This window comes from Strix uralensis, chromosome 1 (assembly GCF_047716275.1).
Source record: "Strix uralensis isolate ZFMK-TIS-50842 chromosome 1, bStrUra1, whole genome shotgun sequence".
Taxonomy (NCBI): Eukaryota; Metazoa; Chordata; class Aves; order Strigiformes; family Strigidae; genus Strix; species Strix uralensis.
In genome coordinates this window covers 107362017-107380846 of record NC_133972.1, presented here as the reverse complement: position 1 = coordinate 107380846, position 18830 = coordinate 107362017, and the positions used below count along the sequence as shown (strand labels likewise).

Genomic DNA, 18830 nt, shown 5'->3' with positions numbered 1-18830 from the left:
ATGCTTTGTTTTGTCTGCATAGGTTAGTTGGCAGTGGATTGTTAAATCTGTGACTATTTTATAATGCATGTTGGCAAAACAGAGATATTCTCTTTGACTGTAAGTGTTACTGTAATTTCAATTCTTAGGATACATAAAGGGAGTGGGTAAACTTCCTTGTTTGTTTTAAAAGTAAAGAAGTAAATTTGGAAAGAAGTTAAGCTAGATTCACTCTGGTGGAATTTTTCTTAATTTTGGCTGCAGCAGGAATTAATTTGGTCCATTAGTTATTTTTAAAAGACATGCCGTAGTTCAAATTAATTCAGGGTAGTTCTGTGCTCTGTGGTGTTCTGAAGCTCAGCATAGGTGATGATAGTGGTCTCTCCTCATTATATAATCCATGATTCTGTTCCAAAGGAGGTTTTTGAGATGACATCTCTTTGATACATTCTCTGGCTAAATTGTGTTCAGTCAATAGATCCAAAGGGAGGATTCTGAATGTTTTTTTCCCCTCCATTTGGCCTTAGCATGCTGAATCATTAAAAAGGTTCTAATAATATTATGGATGGTTGTACTCAATAGTGGGTCTAAAAGCATAATCTCAGTAGTATACTTTTTTCAATTACATTGAAATTCTTATTTTTTCTTTGGAATTTGTTTAAGAAATAGTTATTGCTTTGTGATCTTTCAGTGTTGTTATCTTCTGATTTCTCCAACATCTGTGGAACAAATGCAACTTCCTTATATACTTTGTTTTCTCATTGGCTCGCTCCTGGCAGTTTACTTGTGTAATTGGTGTTGGATTTCATAGGGGTTTCTCCTGTAATATTTTTCATTGCTGTTGGATTTTAAAAATGCAGTTTTTAATGAACTTTGGGTGACATTTCAGAAAGTTTATTTATAAATCATGAAAAAAGCAATGATTAATATAGTTTTGGAATGCCTTGAATGTTAACAAATGTCTTCTTACAGATATGTCTCATTTCAGTGCCCATTTGCTTTAAAACCAATGTTTAATGAGCTATTAATTTTTCTCTACCTCCAAAACATAGTGCTATGACAGTATTTACTGCAGCAGCAAGAGAAACAATTCTGCTAATGAATTTTAAAATATGCTTCCAAAGTAATGTATATGTGGGTCAATTTACTGTTTCTTTGCCACAATTCTATTTATATTTTATGCTACAACTTGCTCTGAAAACATAATAACAACATTTAAAATACCCAAGCCTGAAGCAATAGCAATAAAGACCAGAAAAATATGTATTTTATTAGATTGAGAGATGAAAATGCAGTGAAATATGAAGTTAGTTTTGTGCTGAAGGCTACATTTAGAACTATCGAAATGTAAATGAAAGCTGTCATGCTGTCAGTTTTCTTTCACTTTTAATGAGCTATCTTTCTTCTCAAATAATAGAAGTGATAACAGTGATTTTACAGATGAGGGTAACACTACTTTTGTATTCAGATGGCTCTTTTACAGTTATTATTTTCCCACACATAAAAAAAAAAGGATAAATTCTAAAGAAAATCTATGAAATAAGATGCATCAACAGTAGTAGTCAAATGCCAAATATAGACCTTGGTGAATTTAATGCTAGTATTAAGAAAAGCATGGATATAAGCAGCTTACAAATATCTGATTTTTAGAAGAAAACAAAGGTTAGGCTATAGTAACTAAGGAGAATCAGTCTTTAAGTATACCTATAGAGACCTTTTGAAATCAATCTGAATCCAACCAAAATAGATGTAAGACAACTGCTATAGTAATGCCAATTTTCTTACAAGAAACAATCATTATTTATGCTAATAAACATAGTATTTGTCACTGAAAGTCTGCATATTGGATAAAATCATTATTAATGGAGGTATAGCAAGTAGCAGTAATGTAGGAGTAAGGATCAGAGAATAACAGTTGTGAAACAGTTGAAAGAATGTATTTATTCATTTCATGTATATTATAAATTCCACTATAAGTCATTATTTTTTATACAAAAGACACATTATTTTTTATACAAAAGACAGGAGGTAGTCCAAAAGACAAGGATAAATTTAAAAAAAACCCCCAAACCCAACAAAAAACCCCAAAACAAACCCTAAAAAACTATCTTATTTTGAATTATCTTTCATTGAATCCTTTCTATTTCCACGGGATGTTTTTAAAACAGTTCTTCTCAGCAACATTTCCTGCTTAGGAGTAATTTCAAATAAACTCCCATCCCCATGTAAAATCTCTACTCTCTTAAATTTAGAAGCTATACTGCCAGTTTCTTGACTGTGAATGATGCTGCTACCTGTAAGCAACAGAACTGCTTAGCTGATAGAAGTAATTATCTGAGACAGTTTCAAGAACTGAAATAATTTAAATAATTACCTGAGTGGCATCATTTAGTTTGTCTGCAAAGTATAAAGCTCAAACTGGTGATGGATGTTATGTGAGTAACATAAATTTCACCATGTCTATGTATTATTTATTTATTAAATTAAAAATATCTAGCAATTTTAAGATCATACTCACTTTCCTTTTTTTAAAAAAAAAATAAAACTAGTGTCCTGGATTCCCTATTGACCTGTTCTGGAGACTTCAGAGAACTTCTACAAACAGCAGAGTAGTCAGATGTGACTTACACCTCCCTCCACATTAAATCTCACCCTAATCTTGTTTGAGTAAAGGCTGCTATTGCCTCTGGAGCATAGAGTTGAATGTATAATCCAAAGAGTTTCTTAGCTTTGATATTTAAATGTTGATGTTCAAATTAATATTACAAATATTAATAACTTTGCATTATTTAATTGTTCTTGTGCTTGTCTAAACCCTTTGAATGTTACCAACTTCTTGTCCTAAAGAGCATTCTACAGTCCAGTGAGTTCCACAGTGACTGTACACTGTGCAAAAGGGTTTTTTCTCATATAAGTTTTTACCATCTGACTTCATTTTGCAGTCTCCTTGTAAGGGATAGCAAATTCGTGATCCAAATTCTTCACAATTTATGTGTATTTCTCACGGCCTAACTAATTTTTCCAGACCCCCTGTCCAAACAAAATACCCTAATAAGTCATTAATTCATGCTAATTGCTATCTTGATCTTGCATCCTTCTTTCAGCCATGTATTGTTTTAAAAATAGTACTAATAAAATAGTAGCGTATATGGTTCTGATTTTTTTTTTTCATAAACTTAAAGAACAAGAATTACACAAACCTCACTAGAATCATAAGTACCACAAAACTCATTCTGGTGAAAATTTGGCTCTTGAAAATGCAGACTACTTTGACTCATAAAATATCTTTATTCTGAGTATGTCAAATCAATTATTAAACAATTTGCCGTGCCCTGTGAGACACTGTCTATTTTACAGATGAAGAAATTGAATCTCAGAGAGATTTAGGTTCATATTTTAAAGGTCTTTAGACTTGAATCTCCCACACTGCTTGCAGTGCCTTACTTCTATCCATTCCTTCTGTTACCCACAACCCCCTCAGTTAGTCACTTGAGCACACTATGTATTGCTGGGGGCAAACCAGGCATTTTAGAGGGAAAGCCACAGAAAACAACACACAGAGGTGGAAGCACTTTTGCTGGTCAACAAGAAATAACAAAGAAAGGGATGTTTTCTAAGCCTCCCTCCTCCTGTGTATGCCCACATTCAGACTGTCTTCTTTCTCACACCACTTAGCCATGAGCCCTATTCTAGATTAAGAGGCTAAAGTGATTTTTTTTTTCTCATAACATGTATTTTTGTTGAGTGTATTACCCACTATTCTAGTGAGATGGAACTCAGGAGGAAGGGTAAAAATCCTGATTCAGTCTCTGTGCCAATAAATACTCAGCATAGGGTACTTAAAGAACTTCAGTTGCAAAAAAGTAAACTGAAAATTGGAACAAAGCTGGTGAGTATATGAGTAAGCAGCTCACTGATTTTTCAAAAATACGTAGGTGATTGTTTACATCTTTGGGTGATTGAATGACTTCATTGTCTTAGCTTTCTCACTGACAGGACACGGGAGCCATAAATGAAAATCCTCCACAATTACAATGTCCCATAGTGTTCCTGTTGTACTTTTACTTCCCAGAATGTGTAGGCAGTGTTGATTTCCAAAGATTATGAAGGCAAATGGAACCCTTAGGGAGGGAATTATATTAAAAATTGTTAAATGAAGGTGAAAGTAGGTTATAATTTACATCAATCTGTACTGTGGATGGCAATTGATATTTTAAAATAATTCTGCTCTGCAAATCTCAGAAAGGACTTTACATCAATTTGAAACTTTGATAAAGGTGTTGCAGAAGACTTGGCAAAGGCAGGCATGGTAGCCATCACTATGGAGTAACCTGAGGAAAGTCCAGGTTCCATTAAAATCAATTACAAAAGTCTCTTTGGATCCTGCCAGTGTTCTACAGAAAACTGAGAGTATTGGTTTCAAGATGGACAGGTACATTATGGTGCAGTCAGAACAGATGAGATGATAGACAGAAATTTATAGTGGTGAGGTTGTGCATTATATACGTATCATTACAACAATTCTAGTGCTTTTATCTTCCCACTATAAAAATGTCAATGGTAGATTAAAATCTCCAGTGGAGAGCACAAATGGCAGACCTCTGATGTAACTGAAAAGCAGTCTTCAAATTGCTCTTCAGGAAATTGCTGTATGGAGCTCATATGAATAATTCTCCTGGCTGTGGTACATCAAAGTTCCTTTTCTAGTATGTTATTGTTAGCAAAATTTTATGGTCTAAATCTGAATATTTATAATCCTAGAAATGGGGGAAAATGTTTGGAATAAAGTTTAGAATATGTTTGAAATTAAGAAATTGGTCTCATCTAAGAGTAAATCATCTCATTGAAACTGGTAAACATATTCTTTAACTGACGTTTTTCCTTTACAGGATGTGATAGATTTTGTTTTCTCTGCTGTGACACCAAAAATGCCAATTTTAGAATGTATGTACATCAAACAAGCTACTGACCTCCTACAGGTAGATATGACATCCAATTTTTCTCTCTCTCATTCTGTTATTTGTGCTGGGACATTGTTCTAGGAGGGCAGTAGTTACATATTGCATCTGGTTTTACAGGGTCTATTGTCTGACCGAGATGAGAAGCAGCTCAGCAAGGAACATATTGCTCGCTTGTTCATTTTTGCTGTAATGTGGTCAGCTGGAGCTCTTTTGGAACCAGATGACAGGCTGAAAATGGAGCTGTTCCTACGAAAGCACTCTGCAGTAAAAGAACTTCCAGCTGTGAATGGAGAAGAAACCATGTTTGAATTTGGTATCAATGCCTGTGGCCAGTGGGAGCACTGGTCAAAGAAGGTTCGTAAGCTGTGACATGCTAAACTTTCTTAATGAGTATACAAGAAATTTATTACTTAAAACTCTGCATAATTTGGTTAGGAAGATTAACCCTACCAAATTCTCAAGAGTTTCTTTTTTGAAAGATTTTTTCTTTTCTCCATAAATATCTTTGGCAGAGAATAGGAACACACTTTTGAAATAGCTTTGGAAGTGAAACAGAAGTGATCTTAACATTGTCTACTGTCTATCATCCTACTATTTAAGAACTCCCAGCAAGGAAAAGTTTTCTTCATGTAATGGAGAATAGTGGAGTGAAAATATCCCGTTAGCCTAACACCCTTTTAGAAAAAATTGGCAAGGACTGATTAATTATAAATCGATGCTTGGTTTTCAAGAAGAAAAGTTTTGTTAATGTACATTTTATAAAGTACATTTGGTTTTGTGTTCTGATGCAAAGTGATTGAGTGGGCAGGTAGAAAGTCTTAAACTTTTTGCGTGTCTTTCTTATGCAGGTCCCTGAATATATTTACCCTAAAGATTCAGTACCAGAATATACTTCCATTCTAGTTCCAAATGTAGACAGTGTCCGAACAGAATTTCTAATGCACACTATCATGAGGCAAGGAAAAGCTGTTCTGCTAATTGGGGAACAGGGAACAGCAAAAACAGTTATGATTAAGGTAGGTGAAATGGAAAAACATATAATATCTTCATATGATAACATTGCAATAATTGACATTGGCACAGATATTAAAATGAAGTGTAAGAGTAGTTTGACTTTTCTTCAGATTACATACTAGCATTCTTACTGAGACTTGTTGCCAGTACTCACATGGCCTACAAGCAAAAAACCATAAGTATCTATACTTTAGTATAAAGGGTTCTTTTAAACTTTGCTAACCATAGCCACAAGGTCATGTGATAAATGCACTTTCATATGCTTTCTTTTCTTTTGAGAAGTCAAACTAGAGATTTTGCTAAGAAAATATTGATCCTTGGAGTATTTTTTATTTCCCCGTGCTTTGTCAGTGGTGCCATGTGTGAACTGATCTTCTGTTGCACAGACATTCTTCACAAGCCAAACTGAAGAGAAATAAAGAACTTCCTTCTTTACTCAGGGTGGTTTTTCAGAGGGTAAATTTAGTGTTTATTATCTGCTTTCTTAATTCCTCCACTGAAAATGACATATTTTTCTTTCTGTAGAAGAAAATAATAGCAGGATTACTATTAAATCAACAAATACATGCTTCCCATATTATAAAATGGTTCAGGTTAATCATATGACACTTAAAGAAATTAATAACTTACTACAGAAGAGCCAATAATCAAAAGGCTGAACAAACCCAGATGTGATAGCAAACTTGGCATCCCTTCTTTCAAAAACCGCAAGTTTTCAGCATGATGTCTGTGATTTCCAGGGGAATTTGTAGACTCTTTGATCAATGAGAGGTAGCTGAATAAACCTGATCTACTGTTGGGACAGCTGAATTTGCCATACAGGCATCTGTATCTCCACTGGAGAATATGCAGACGTCTTGAAATTGAAAATAACTGAAAAACACTGGCCTAAATTGACCTTTGGCTTTCTTAGAATCTGGAGCCATTTTGTGTCCCCTGGCCATGTGCTTTCTGAGCCCTGACATAAAGCGAGTTGTACCAATGCCAGCAGCCATTAATACTTCTTTTTCAGCTTAGCTGTTGATGCCAACATGCATGCTGGTGTAATGTCAACCTCTGTTCCTGGCACCAGCTGGTGAACTATTTTAGCAGAGTGAAGAGGCGGGGTCTGGGTGGTGGTCTTGATATTCTGCATACTGGATTTTGGCCAGATATTGGCAACCTCCAGCCTTCAGCTGCCATTTCTGTCCCTAAAAATAATTGGAGCTGATTCTTGGGAGTTGCTTACCCTGTATCTCTTCTATAGAGCAGAGTATGTTCCTTACACAAGGGAGCATGATGCCAGTAGATATTTGATCTCATTTAAGTTTAGGAGTGAAAGTTAACTGCCTTCACAACTGTTCCCCTTCTGCTTCCACCTTCTGTGGAATTTTGCTTTACTATACCTCCTGGAAAAGAAATTTTCAGCTATAAGCAGCTGGTTTCATGAAAAAGTAAAAAAGTTTTAATATAGAATACTTCAGGTAGTATTCTGAATTAAGCTGAAATAATCTTCAGCATTGAGTAAGGCATCAGTATATATCAAAATAAAGAACTTATAATGGAGTGTTATTTAAGACCTTTACTCTCTGTACTATTAATTCATGAATTGCAAAAGTCCAGAATTTAATATGAAACTGGTATGGTAGAGTTGAAAATTCTCTGACAGTTTAACTAACAAAACTAATCCCATTAAATAACCTCTTCTTTTTCAAAGATAGTTCTCATTTATGTACTGTGAAATATTACTGTTACCAAGATGCTGAAATGCCATAATGAATAAAACACAAGTCTGTTTTTTGAATGGTGTGTATTCATAGTTGCAGTGGGTTGACCTTGGCCAGCTGCAAGACACCCCACCCAGCCGCTGGTTCCCTCCCCCTCCTTAGCAGGACAGGGGTTGAGGTAAGGACAGGGAGATCACTCACCAATTACCGTCACGGGCAAAACAGACTTGACTTAGAGATACGGTGTAGTTGGGAACCGTCAGTGCTAGGTTAATGGTTGGACTAGATGATATTCAAGGTCCTTTCCAACCTAGATGATTCTGTGATTCTGTGATTCTGTGACTTGGGGAAAATTAATTTATTTCTAATTAAAACTAGAATAGGATGGTGAAAAACAAAGACAATACTAAAAACACCATCCCCTCACCCCTCCCTTCTTTCCAGGCTCAGCTTCACTCCTTCATCCCCGACTCCTCTACCTCCTCCCTGCTGAGCAGCACAGGGGGTTGGGGAATGGGGGCTGCAGTCAGTTCATAACAGCTCCTCTCTGCTGCTCCTTCCTCCTTATGCTACTCCTTACTCCCACGTGGGGTCTCTTCCATGGGATACAGTCCTTCACAAACTGCTCCAGCACAGGTCCTTACCATGGCTGCAGTTCTTCATGAACTGCTCCAGTGTGGGTCCCTTCCATGGGGTGCAGTCCTTCAGGAACAGACTGCTCCAGCGTGGGTCCCCCATGGGGTCACAGGTCCTGCCAGCAAACCTGCTCCAGCGTGGGCTTCTCTACACAGGCCTCAGCTCCCACCAGGAGCCTGGTCTGACATGGGCTCTCCATGTACTACAACTTCCTTCAGAGCACATCTACCTGCTGTGGTGTGGGGACTTCCAGGGGCTGCGGTGTGGATATCAGCTCCAACATGGTCCTCCATGAGCTCCAAGGGGACAGACCAGCTTCACCATGGTCTACACCATGGGCTGCAGGGGAATCTCTCTTGGAGCACCTCCTGCCCTTCTTTCTGATCTCACCTTTGTGTCTGCAGGGCTGTTTCCTCTCACATTTTTTCTCACTACTGTCTCTCAACTGCCAGGCAGCATTTTGCCCTTTCTTATACAGATTGAGTGGCTCCGATGAGTCTGTTGGAGCCAGCTGGAACCAACTGTGTCTGGTATGGGGAAGCCCTGTCCTCTTCTCACAAGGGGCTGCCCCACAGCCCCCTCTGCCAGCATCTGGGCACCTGCACCCAGTACATTAGTTTTGTACAAACTGTTGGAGCCCCAAGGAGCAGTCTGAGCAGTGACCTGCACCAACCCATCAGCTGTCAAGAGTACTCGTCAAATACAGGACCATTGCATATACATTTCTTGTGTAGACTCTCATTTGTGTGTTGCCTGAGAAAAACCTGTTTCTGAAGGGCACCTTTTCTTAAACTGAGATTGTTGTATCAACATCGTATCAACAACATTAACAGTTTAACAATATTCATCAAAATATTTGGGGGGAGCTTAGCTCTATCTTCCTTTCTGTTGTCACACAGAGTATGTCTCACTGGAGTTGTTCTTAGAGCACTTAATCAGCAATGATATAGGTTTATTTTTCTGAGGTACCAAAATGGGAACATTTCTAGTTAACCCTGTTATACAGATAAGAATTTAAATGATATTCAACTTTGTCATCATTGCAGAAGAACTGAATCTTTAAAAAGAAATAATGTTGGAAATCTGGAATTTTTAATACTATTTTTACTTCCCAGGACTCTTGCTAAACAAAATATTTCCCATTCTTTATATATATGCCTTGGTGTGACTCCAGGGTTACATCTTTTTCTTTCCATTTCTATTATGAAACCTCACTAAGTGTGAAAAGTGGAACTTTGCTGCTTTAGGGCATCAGCAGCAGCTGTGGGAATTGTATGCATTCATAAAACCCAAGGATTCCTTTCTTCATTAAGAGAGGATAACTATCAATAAATGTGATGTAGCTGGGTTTAATTTGACACTACCATTCCCTTACACTGCATTTGTTGTAAGATATGGTGCTGTAGTGTAAACATGAAAAATAATTTGGTTTTTCACTTGTTCCTTGCAGACTGCTGTAATAGATCATCACTAACAGCTCAAATTTAGAAAAACCCCGAATAGAAAGTTTATTTGCATCTTGAGTTGTCACATGTCTACTTGTTGTAACACTTAGTGAAGTCCGTTAAAAGCTTATAAATTTTAGTACTTAGAAACTATATGCAAAACATTAACTGAGAGCTTGAATTTCAGGTCAGAGATGGTATATTTATCTTAATTAAATTGCTGTTCGACCTTTTGAAGTTAAGAGCAGGACTGAGGCTTTGTGCATGTCTGATTTTTGCAGGGCTGCTGAGTATCTGCTTCTCCTTTTGGCTGAATTGATCTGGTTACTTACTTAAAATTGCTTTACCTTGCAGGATTACACAAGCAAGTATGATCCTGATGTTCACTTGACCAAATGCCTGAACTTTTCTTCTGCAACTCTGCCAAATATGTTCCAAAGGAGCATAGAAAGTTACATAGATAAAAGGATGGGCACCACATATGGTCCTCCGTCAGGGAGGAAAATGACTGTCTTTATTGATGACATCAACATGCCTGTGATTAATGAATGGGGTGATCAGGTAAAAAGAAAATGTTAACATTTGGGAGTTGGTGGTCTTACCATTGCTGCTGATGTAAATGCTGATCTGTGGGTTGCAAAAATAGGAAAGTGTAGGAAAAAGGTATGTTAACATGGACTAGACCAAGTACATCTACTAAAAGCAATTTCTTCAGGCCAGTTCTTTCTGATAGTAATAAGCTGCCAGTCCCCAAAAATTAGGGTCAGCATCAAGCCACTTTGTGCAATCATTGTAGCTTTTAAGCCTTTTGTTTTGTTTACATGGAGAGCTTGCAGAATATTCAAACTAGCTGTACTGAAAACCAGTCTGGGAAAGGAAGCATGCAAATCCAAGAAGCAATCAGAGATGCACTCTTTCCTTCTTTCCTCCACTCTGGAATTTAAAGTATAGTTATTATTAGGTGAAATCTAACATCACAGTTGACATCCAAGACTAGCGAGATGTCTTGAGGTACTGATAAATGAATGCTTATAAACCTGTACTCTGAAAATCTGACTTAAATTCAAAAACATTACTGCTCAGAAAGAGTAATTTTCTTGCTCCCAGTATAGCTCCATAATCCTATTCTCTCACTACCTGTATACAAGTGAATGTGTGACTATACTTTGTGTTAAACTAACCATTCTTTGACACTGCCTAAGTGCCTGTGTCAATCTGAATATATAGTCTGGCTTGAAACTTAAAAGTGCTGTATTTTCTTAGATTGATATTATGGAAATCTCGTTGAATGTCTGACCTCATGTCCACAACTACTTAGCATGTGAAGCTTACATGCAACCAATCCACTGCATCAGAGCACTTGGTACGATGTAGCATGGCTTTGTAAATGGCTGAAGTGTCCAGCAGAATACCTGAAATTAAGAAAGATAAGAGATGTTCCTTCTATCTACTAATTTATTATACTGGAGATTTCCTCTTTCCTTTTTTTAAGCTGAGAACCCTGAAACACTTAACTGCCCCCTTTTTTTTTTTTTTTTTTTTTTTGGTGTAACTAGATTACCAATGAGATTGTAAGACAGTTGATGGAACAGAAAGGTTTCTACAATTTGGAGAAGCCAGGAGAATTCACAAATGTGGTTGACATCCAGTTTGTAGCTGCTATGATTCACCCTGGGGGAGGTCGGAATGACATCCCACAGCGCCTGAAACGCCAGTTCACCATCTACAACTGCACACTGCCTTCCAGTTCCTCTATTGACAAAATATTTCGAACAATAGCTGAAGGCTATTTCTGTGAACAACGACATTTCCCTGAAGAAATATGTAAACTGGCTTCAGCATTAGTATCTACAACTCGAAAGGTTTGGCAAACAACAAAAGCAAAGGTAAAATTATGGCTGTTAAGAAGCCTTTGAAACATCTGTACCATGACAAAGCAACAAGATCCAAGTCTTTTGTACTGTCATGTGTGTTCATTCTTCATACTGTGAAGGTGTGACCTGTATGTATAACTGTTGGCTAATGCCTCTGTTCTGCATTTGTTGCGATCAGCACCTAGTTAGCTGACTAAAAACATAATCATATGCAGTGCCTTCTATAGCTAATGTAAGAATTACATTATATAGTATAATATAGTAAGCATAGCTGATAGGAAGATTTAGAGGTTTTCTGGCTGAGAAAATGACAAGGCCATAAGGAACCATACATTAAAAGTTAGATAGGAATCTTCTGTAAAGATATTTGTGATTGTGAGAAACTTTAAAGATCTGAATTAAAAGAAAGAAGTCAAATTTGGTGGAGAGGGAATCAGTTCAAAACAAAGGAAATCTGGTGTTTAGTAAATTCTAAATATTTACTTCTTCCATTTCAAACAGATTGTAACAACGTTTAACTGCAATTCCTAAGCAAACGTTGCTCTGAAATAGAAAATAAAATTTAGGTATAGAATGAAATTTGAAAAGTTAAGAGTAAAATTACAGCATAGAAATGTGTGCCAAATTTGATCTTCTAATGAAAAAAGTGGAGAAGAATGGTGAAATGATAGGGATAGGCAGGTATTCCATAAATGTTATTTTTTAGTCCAGAAAAGTTTGATCAGAATTTCTCAAACAACTCAACTGTAGACATAAACTTGGCTTACACAGAGAAATAGAGTTCTAGTGAAACTATTGACCAGTCAACTATTGATCAGTATATTCAACAGAAATGGTGTTTTACTTAATCTATTGAGCAAATGTAATTTTTGCAAGGTTGTTCATTTTTTTCAAATCCTCTTTTCTCATTTTTCTGCTCTCTTTTATTTGCTTTTCCTCATCTGCTTTTCCTTTTCCTCATTAACTATTCCTCACAAGTTCTTGGAAAAGGCAGAATAGGGTGACAGAAATGATCTGGAAGAAAGAGCAGGAGCAACGCCAAAGGTTAACAAATGCTGACATTTTTACTGTGGCCTTCAATGCCATCATTAACTAACCTGTCTTGGCTACCCTTCAGTGCATGTTCCTGGGACTTGAAAGTTTCAAAGAAACTTGAGTGAAATCTACGTGAAATTGAAGAGCTGGTCATTGCTACTGTCATTTCTTCATTTTTACCACTGCCTCTTAAAAGCCAAGCATGTATTTCTGCTTTAATGCAATATTGATTTTGAAGTTTGTGAGAATTTCCATATTCATTTATTACTAGTTAGAAAATATTTTTATTTAGTAGTTATTTGAATATAGCTTATGACATTATTTTGTAGATGTTACCAACTCCATCTAAATTTCATTACATCTTCAATTTACGAGACCTCAGTCGTATTTGGCAAGGAATACTCACAGTTACTTCCGAAGTCTGCCAGAGCATCAGTGTTTTGGTAGCCTTGTTCCAGCATGAATGCAGACGTGTTATTGCAGACAGGTTCATCAGCCAAAGTGATAAAGACTGGTTTGAAGATATGATGAAAAAGGTAGGCAAGTAGTGTTTCAGTATTTGCCACAGAAACAGGCCAATTAAATGTTTTATTACTAAAGCAATCCTTAATGCATTGTTGTAGATTGCTTCTGCAGAACATGGTCAAAATCTATTTGAAGATAAATCCACAGAATTATACTTTGTGGATTTCTTGCGTGATGTCCCAGAAGCCACTGGAGATGAACCTGATGATGCAGAGTTGAAGGCTCCTAAAATTTACGAGACTATCCCATCTTTGGATTATTTGGCTGAAAGATTACAGATGTTCATGCAACAGTACAATGAAACCATCAGAGGATCAAAGATGGATTTAGTATTTTTCAAGGTATTAGTGCCTGTAACTGTATTAATACAGAAGTGCCTGGTCTTTTGCATTTACTGATACATGGATCTTCTATGTTTCTATCAAATTATTTTGGAGATAGCTCAGAATGGCTAGCCCTGTATCCAGTGAGCCTTACAAATAAACTCTATAAAGCCATCCTGCTGTCTCTCAGCTCTCTTTGCTCCCACAATCTTTGCTCCCAATCTTTTCTTTCTCCTGCCCTGCACAATGTAAAGCACAACTCACTTGACTCTACAGTGCACATTGTGAAGGTCACCTTGCACCTCTGAAAGTTACCAGCTTCTCAAAGGTCTCTTGATGCATGATGCTTTCTTCAGCTTTAGACCAGGTGGTTTGGTAGATTTTTAGGGCATTTCAGATTAATTCTTGCTCTAAGATAAATACAGCAGTTGAATAAGAAATGTCTATAGTGTATTTGTATTTTACTTTTGGCAGCCAGTTTAGAGAGCCTTTAAATATCTCAGCTTAAAGGTTGGGGGAAGATGTTAATCCACATTCTTTCTACTTTTTTCTTCTGTCCCCAAAGGGGCATGCCCTTACCCCTCCCTGCATGTGACATTGCTTCATATGAATTTGATACAAGGACATTTCTCTTGGGCTAGCCCTGCTACTCACTGAAGTCAGGGGGAAATCTCTTGTTGATTTTGATGAGTACAGGACTGAGTCTTTGGCATAGGCTCCAGAGAAGTCATCAAGCTGTTGAGAAGCAGTTGCTTGGTGATGTACTTCTAGTTGAATATACATTATATTATTTTTACATCTTTTCATCCCTTTTCCTCTCAATACACAGGATGCAATCATCCATTTGATTAAAATATCACGGATTATTCGTACTCCACAAGGAAATGCATTGTTGGTGGGTGTGGGTGGATCTGGAAAACAGAGTCTGACCAGACTAGCATCATATATTGCTGGATATGAGAGCTTTCAGATTACTTTAACAAGGTAACACAATGCAGTGTACATAGATACTTGCTCCTTAATTTGCCATAGAAATGAACAGCTCACAATCATAAAAAAATACAAACTTGTCAAACATTTTATCCCTCATTGTAAATTACGTTTTTGATCAAAAGCATCTATGCAAATGCACAGTCTATAGATGACAGACCCTGGGTCTTTGTTTTGCTGCCTTTATGCTATTGACAAGAAATCTGTCTTTCCTTCAGGATTTGAGTCAGCAATGCACCCTTGTGAAATCCCACTAAAATACCATTTTGCACTAAAGATAACATGGAATAACCTGCTGGTGTATTCTGCATAGTGGGCAAATGCTGATTGCCAGGGGGAATAGTAACTTTTTCTATAGATACTTACAAACCCAAACTGTATTATTACAACTGCTATCAATGACTTAATAGTTCATAGTGCTGGAATTTAGTAATTTGTAGAAATTTAAAGAGACTGGGAGTAACTACTGCCTTCCATCTGTTTCTCTTTTGACATAGGGTTTACAGAGGTAAGCACTGAGGGCTGGCAGTCTGTCTAAAAACTACTCAACACACTGAGAAATCTTCCTTAGAGGGATATATCAGGTCTTTGAAAAATGTTATGAGGTTTCTGATGAAAAGAAAGAGAAAGAAAGAGATATCACAGCCTCTTCCTGTGTCCCAGAAGCAGAAGGAAGGAACAGTAGGAACAAAAAAAAGGAGGGAAAGAAAAAAGTGTAGCGTCACATAATAGTGTCCCTAGTCTTGCAAGATTCAAAATGCATTAATAAGGCAAATAAATATTTCAGTCACTTAGGAAAGGTTTGTTTGCTGAAGCTAGCTGGAGGTGGGCTAAAAGCAGGTAGCTGAAAGTGTGTGTTTACAAAGCAGATAGTCATCTTTTATAACTTGCCATAAGAAGCCGTGGAGGAAGACAATATTGGCAGGTTCATAAACGGATACCGAGAGGACAAGATGGACATACCTTGTAACATTCCTAATACAATGGCTATGAATATGGAGGGGGGAAGAAAGAAACGAGCAGTGAAGAACAGATGCTGGCTCATGTTTTCTCTCTAAGTAGCATTTCACATTGCTGGTGTTAAAGAGTATTGAGCTAGATGGGCTGCTATTCTGACTCAGCAGAGAAATTCTTACGTTCTTATTGGAATGCCACAAATCATTGACACATGCAAACTGAAGAGTTAGATTGTATTACAAGTTTTGCAGTGCCTGCATTAGAGCAGTGGTAAGATGGAACTGGAAGAGAAATGGGGGACTTTTTGTATGGCATATTTAATATAAAAATAATGTTTTCAAATACTGAAGAATGGGTCATGTGTGTATTGCAAGTATTACTTGTGACTTTGAAAAGACTCTTGCAAATAAGAAACTGGTTTCAAAGAAAAGAGGTTCCTATTTTTAGCTTTAATTGCCTAAGAACACAGCAGACAAAATCTGCCATTTTATTGACCTTACTTTACTTCTTTTTATATTACATAATCTGAAATCTGTGGTTGAATTTGTGTGGACTGCATCTGAATCTTACTTGTGTGCACCAGCAATAAGAGGTGTAATGAAAGAACCAGTCATGGTCTCCAATTGCAGCAGAGTTGATCAGCCCAAGTGATAGTGTTCAAGCATAATTTCTGGGGCTTGATTTCAGTTAAACCAAACAAAGCAATAAAAAACTCAGTTTCAGTTTTTCTTGTCTCTTAATGATTTCTTTTAACCTGTTCTCAATATATTCCACAGAGAATCTAGCTGTATTTATGGAATGCTTACAGGTATCAGAACCTACTCTACAACTTAATCCAGCTGTATTAGCCTACAGTTCTAGTAAAGAATTTACATCTGCAAACTGTAGGGATGCAAACCAGCATCATAATTACCTTAGACATAGTATTGCTCTTACCATCTTTTTTCCCAGCATGTTACTCTGTTGATTTCACCTCCTTTCCGATGATTTATGGTCACTTTGGGAAAATGTTTAAGAAAAAAACCTGAAAAAATGAAACCAGGAGATATGGTATTAATTTCTTCTGTATACTTTTTCTTGCCTTAAGGAAGCTGTGCCAAATGATAGATAACTCCTAAAACGGTTTGTAATTTTTTTTCTCTCTTTCTTTAATCTTTTTCTATCCCAGAACATATGCCACCAACAACCTTTTGGATGATCTGAAAATCTTGTACCGCACTGCTGGGCAAAAAGGAAAAGGCATTGTCTTTATATTCACAGACAGTGAAATCAGAGATGAATCTTTTCTTGAGTACATGAACAATGTTTTGGCTTCAGGTGAAGTCTCAAATCTTTTTGCACGAGATGAAATTGGTGAAATCACACAAGACCTGATACCGGCAATGAAGAAGGAGTACCCAAGGCGTACTCCCACTGGTGAAAATCTTTATAACTACTTTCTTAGTCGAGTTCGTAATAACCTGCATGTGGTTCTTTGTTTTTCTCCCATTGGGGAAAAATTCAGAACTCGTGCTCTCAAATTTCCAGGTCTGATTTCAGGCTGTACCATGGACTGGTTCCAGCGCTGGCCTAAAGATGCTCTTGTAGCAGTTGCACAGCATTTCTTAGTTTCCTACCATATTGAGTGCACAGATGAAGTGAAACAGAGTGTTGTTAACACCATGGGAACATTTCAAGATATTGTAGCTGAAAAATGTGTTGAATACTTTGAACGATATAGGCGACGAACATTTGTGACTCCAAAATCTTACCTGTCCTTCATTGGAGGCTACAAAGCTATTTACAAAGAGAAGTTTGCCAATGTTGGAAGTTTGTCTGAACGCATGAGAACAGGTACTGTAAAATCTGTTTGATTTTTGTTTATTTGTTTTTAAAAGGTTGAGAAGAATCTGAGTAAAAGAATGTAGAAGTATGGATTTAAATTGTGAGCTCACTTTCATTTGAAAGCAGACTCATATGTTTTCAACTGTTGTGTATGATTACAAAATATCTAGAGATTTTGTTTCAATGAACTTTATGAATGTTGCAGATGAGTTTTGAAAATAGTATTAGTTAGCAGTTAAAATACCTGAAACTTCTGCTTTGACATGTGTGCATTCCAAGGAACAACTGAGATCCTAGTTTTCACATTTAAACATGCTACAAGTAAATCTGAGGGAAGGTAAGTAAATGTTCAGATTCAGTGCCTCTGAAGAATCTTTTAAAGAAACAGTTATATGCCAAATGTAAAATTTCCAAAATACTGCACTGCACACGGTCATACACAGTAAACAATTAAACAGTTCCTGAAACTGAATGTGAACTTAAACTGTTTCTTCAACTGTTGCCAATTGCAGAACTGAGCTATGTACACATATCTCCATAGGTAGAGGGTGGCTGGGTGCCTGGAAGGAACATACTTGCTTTTTTTTGAGTGTTAGAAAGATTTACATCATGCATTTACATTTAGATGCATGCATTTATATATAAGGATACTTCTAGCTTTTCTAGGTGATTTTCTCATCTTTTGATTAAAATGTTGGAGCACTGTATTGCTCAAAAATCTTTAGTTTCTTTCACCCCTATCTCATCTGGACCTTCATGTAATGTTGAATTTAGAGGCTCAGCCTACTCTCCTTGTGTTTTCACTTGCATTGCTCAGGATGCCAGGTTCCTCCTCTTTGTTTTGTACAGAGAATACAGTCTAATACTTATGGTCTCGTGGATTTCTAAAATTGCACACATAATTCTTAAGAGTGCCATTCAAAATACTAATGCTTTTCAATATGTGTGTTTAACATTTAGTGTCCCTCTCATATATAAGAATATAAACAAGTGATCAAGTGACAGATTCTGAAGACTCTTACCCATTTAAAAAAAAAAGAGAGAAGAAAAATTAAATAGCAAATGGACATTTCCCCTGCTTAAGTTTTGTGTTCAACACATGGGATCACTCTCTAGGGTTCCTAAATATGAATCTGAGGACTTATTTTAACTATCCAGGTAGCTTCACTGAGGTTTTTCTCTCGATAGCTCTTCTTGTTGCTAAAATGGAATTTGTTCAACAGGTCTTGCAAAACTGATGGAAGCTGAGGTTTCAGTAAATCAGCTCTCCAAAGAGTTGGTGATGAAGGAGAAAGATCTGGTTGTAGCTTCAAAAAAAGCTGATGAAGTTTTACTGGAAGTAACTATGAAAGCCCAAGCTGCTGAAAAGGTGAAAATGCAGGTGCAAAAGGTAAAAGACAAAGCTCAGGCCATTGTGGATGACATTGCCATTGATAAAGCAGCAGCAGAAGAGAAGCTTGAAGCTGCAAGACCTGCATTAGAAGAAGCTGAGGCAGCCCTGCAGGTCAGAACTGAACATGCATGTAGTTAATGATTTTTTGTAACAATATGGCTTGTGCTT

General features: G+C 36.9%; 1 protein-coding gene across 1 annotated transcript in view; it reads left to right on the top strand.

The window, feature by feature from the left end:
* LOC141946479 (dynein axonemal heavy chain 5-like) overlaps positions 1-18830 on the top strand; it is a 166861-nt gene that overhangs the window by 78173 nt on the left and 69858 nt on the right. Inside the window, exons 48-57 of the mRNA XM_074876324.1 lie at positions 4869-4958; positions 5058-5294; positions 5789-5956; positions 10096-10302; positions 11298-11627; positions 12980-13186; positions 13274-13516; positions 14328-14482; positions 16614-17278; positions 18493-18773. Coding sequence (XP_074732425.1) covers positions 4869-4958; positions 5058-5294; positions 5789-5956; positions 10096-10302; positions 11298-11627; positions 12980-13186; positions 13274-13516; positions 14328-14482; positions 16614-17278; positions 18493-18773 — 2583 coding nt within the window. The remainder of the gene's footprint in view (positions 1-4868; positions 4959-5057; positions 5295-5788; positions 5957-10095; positions 10303-11297; positions 11628-12979; positions 13187-13273; positions 13517-14327; positions 14483-16613; positions 17279-18492; positions 18774-18830) is intronic.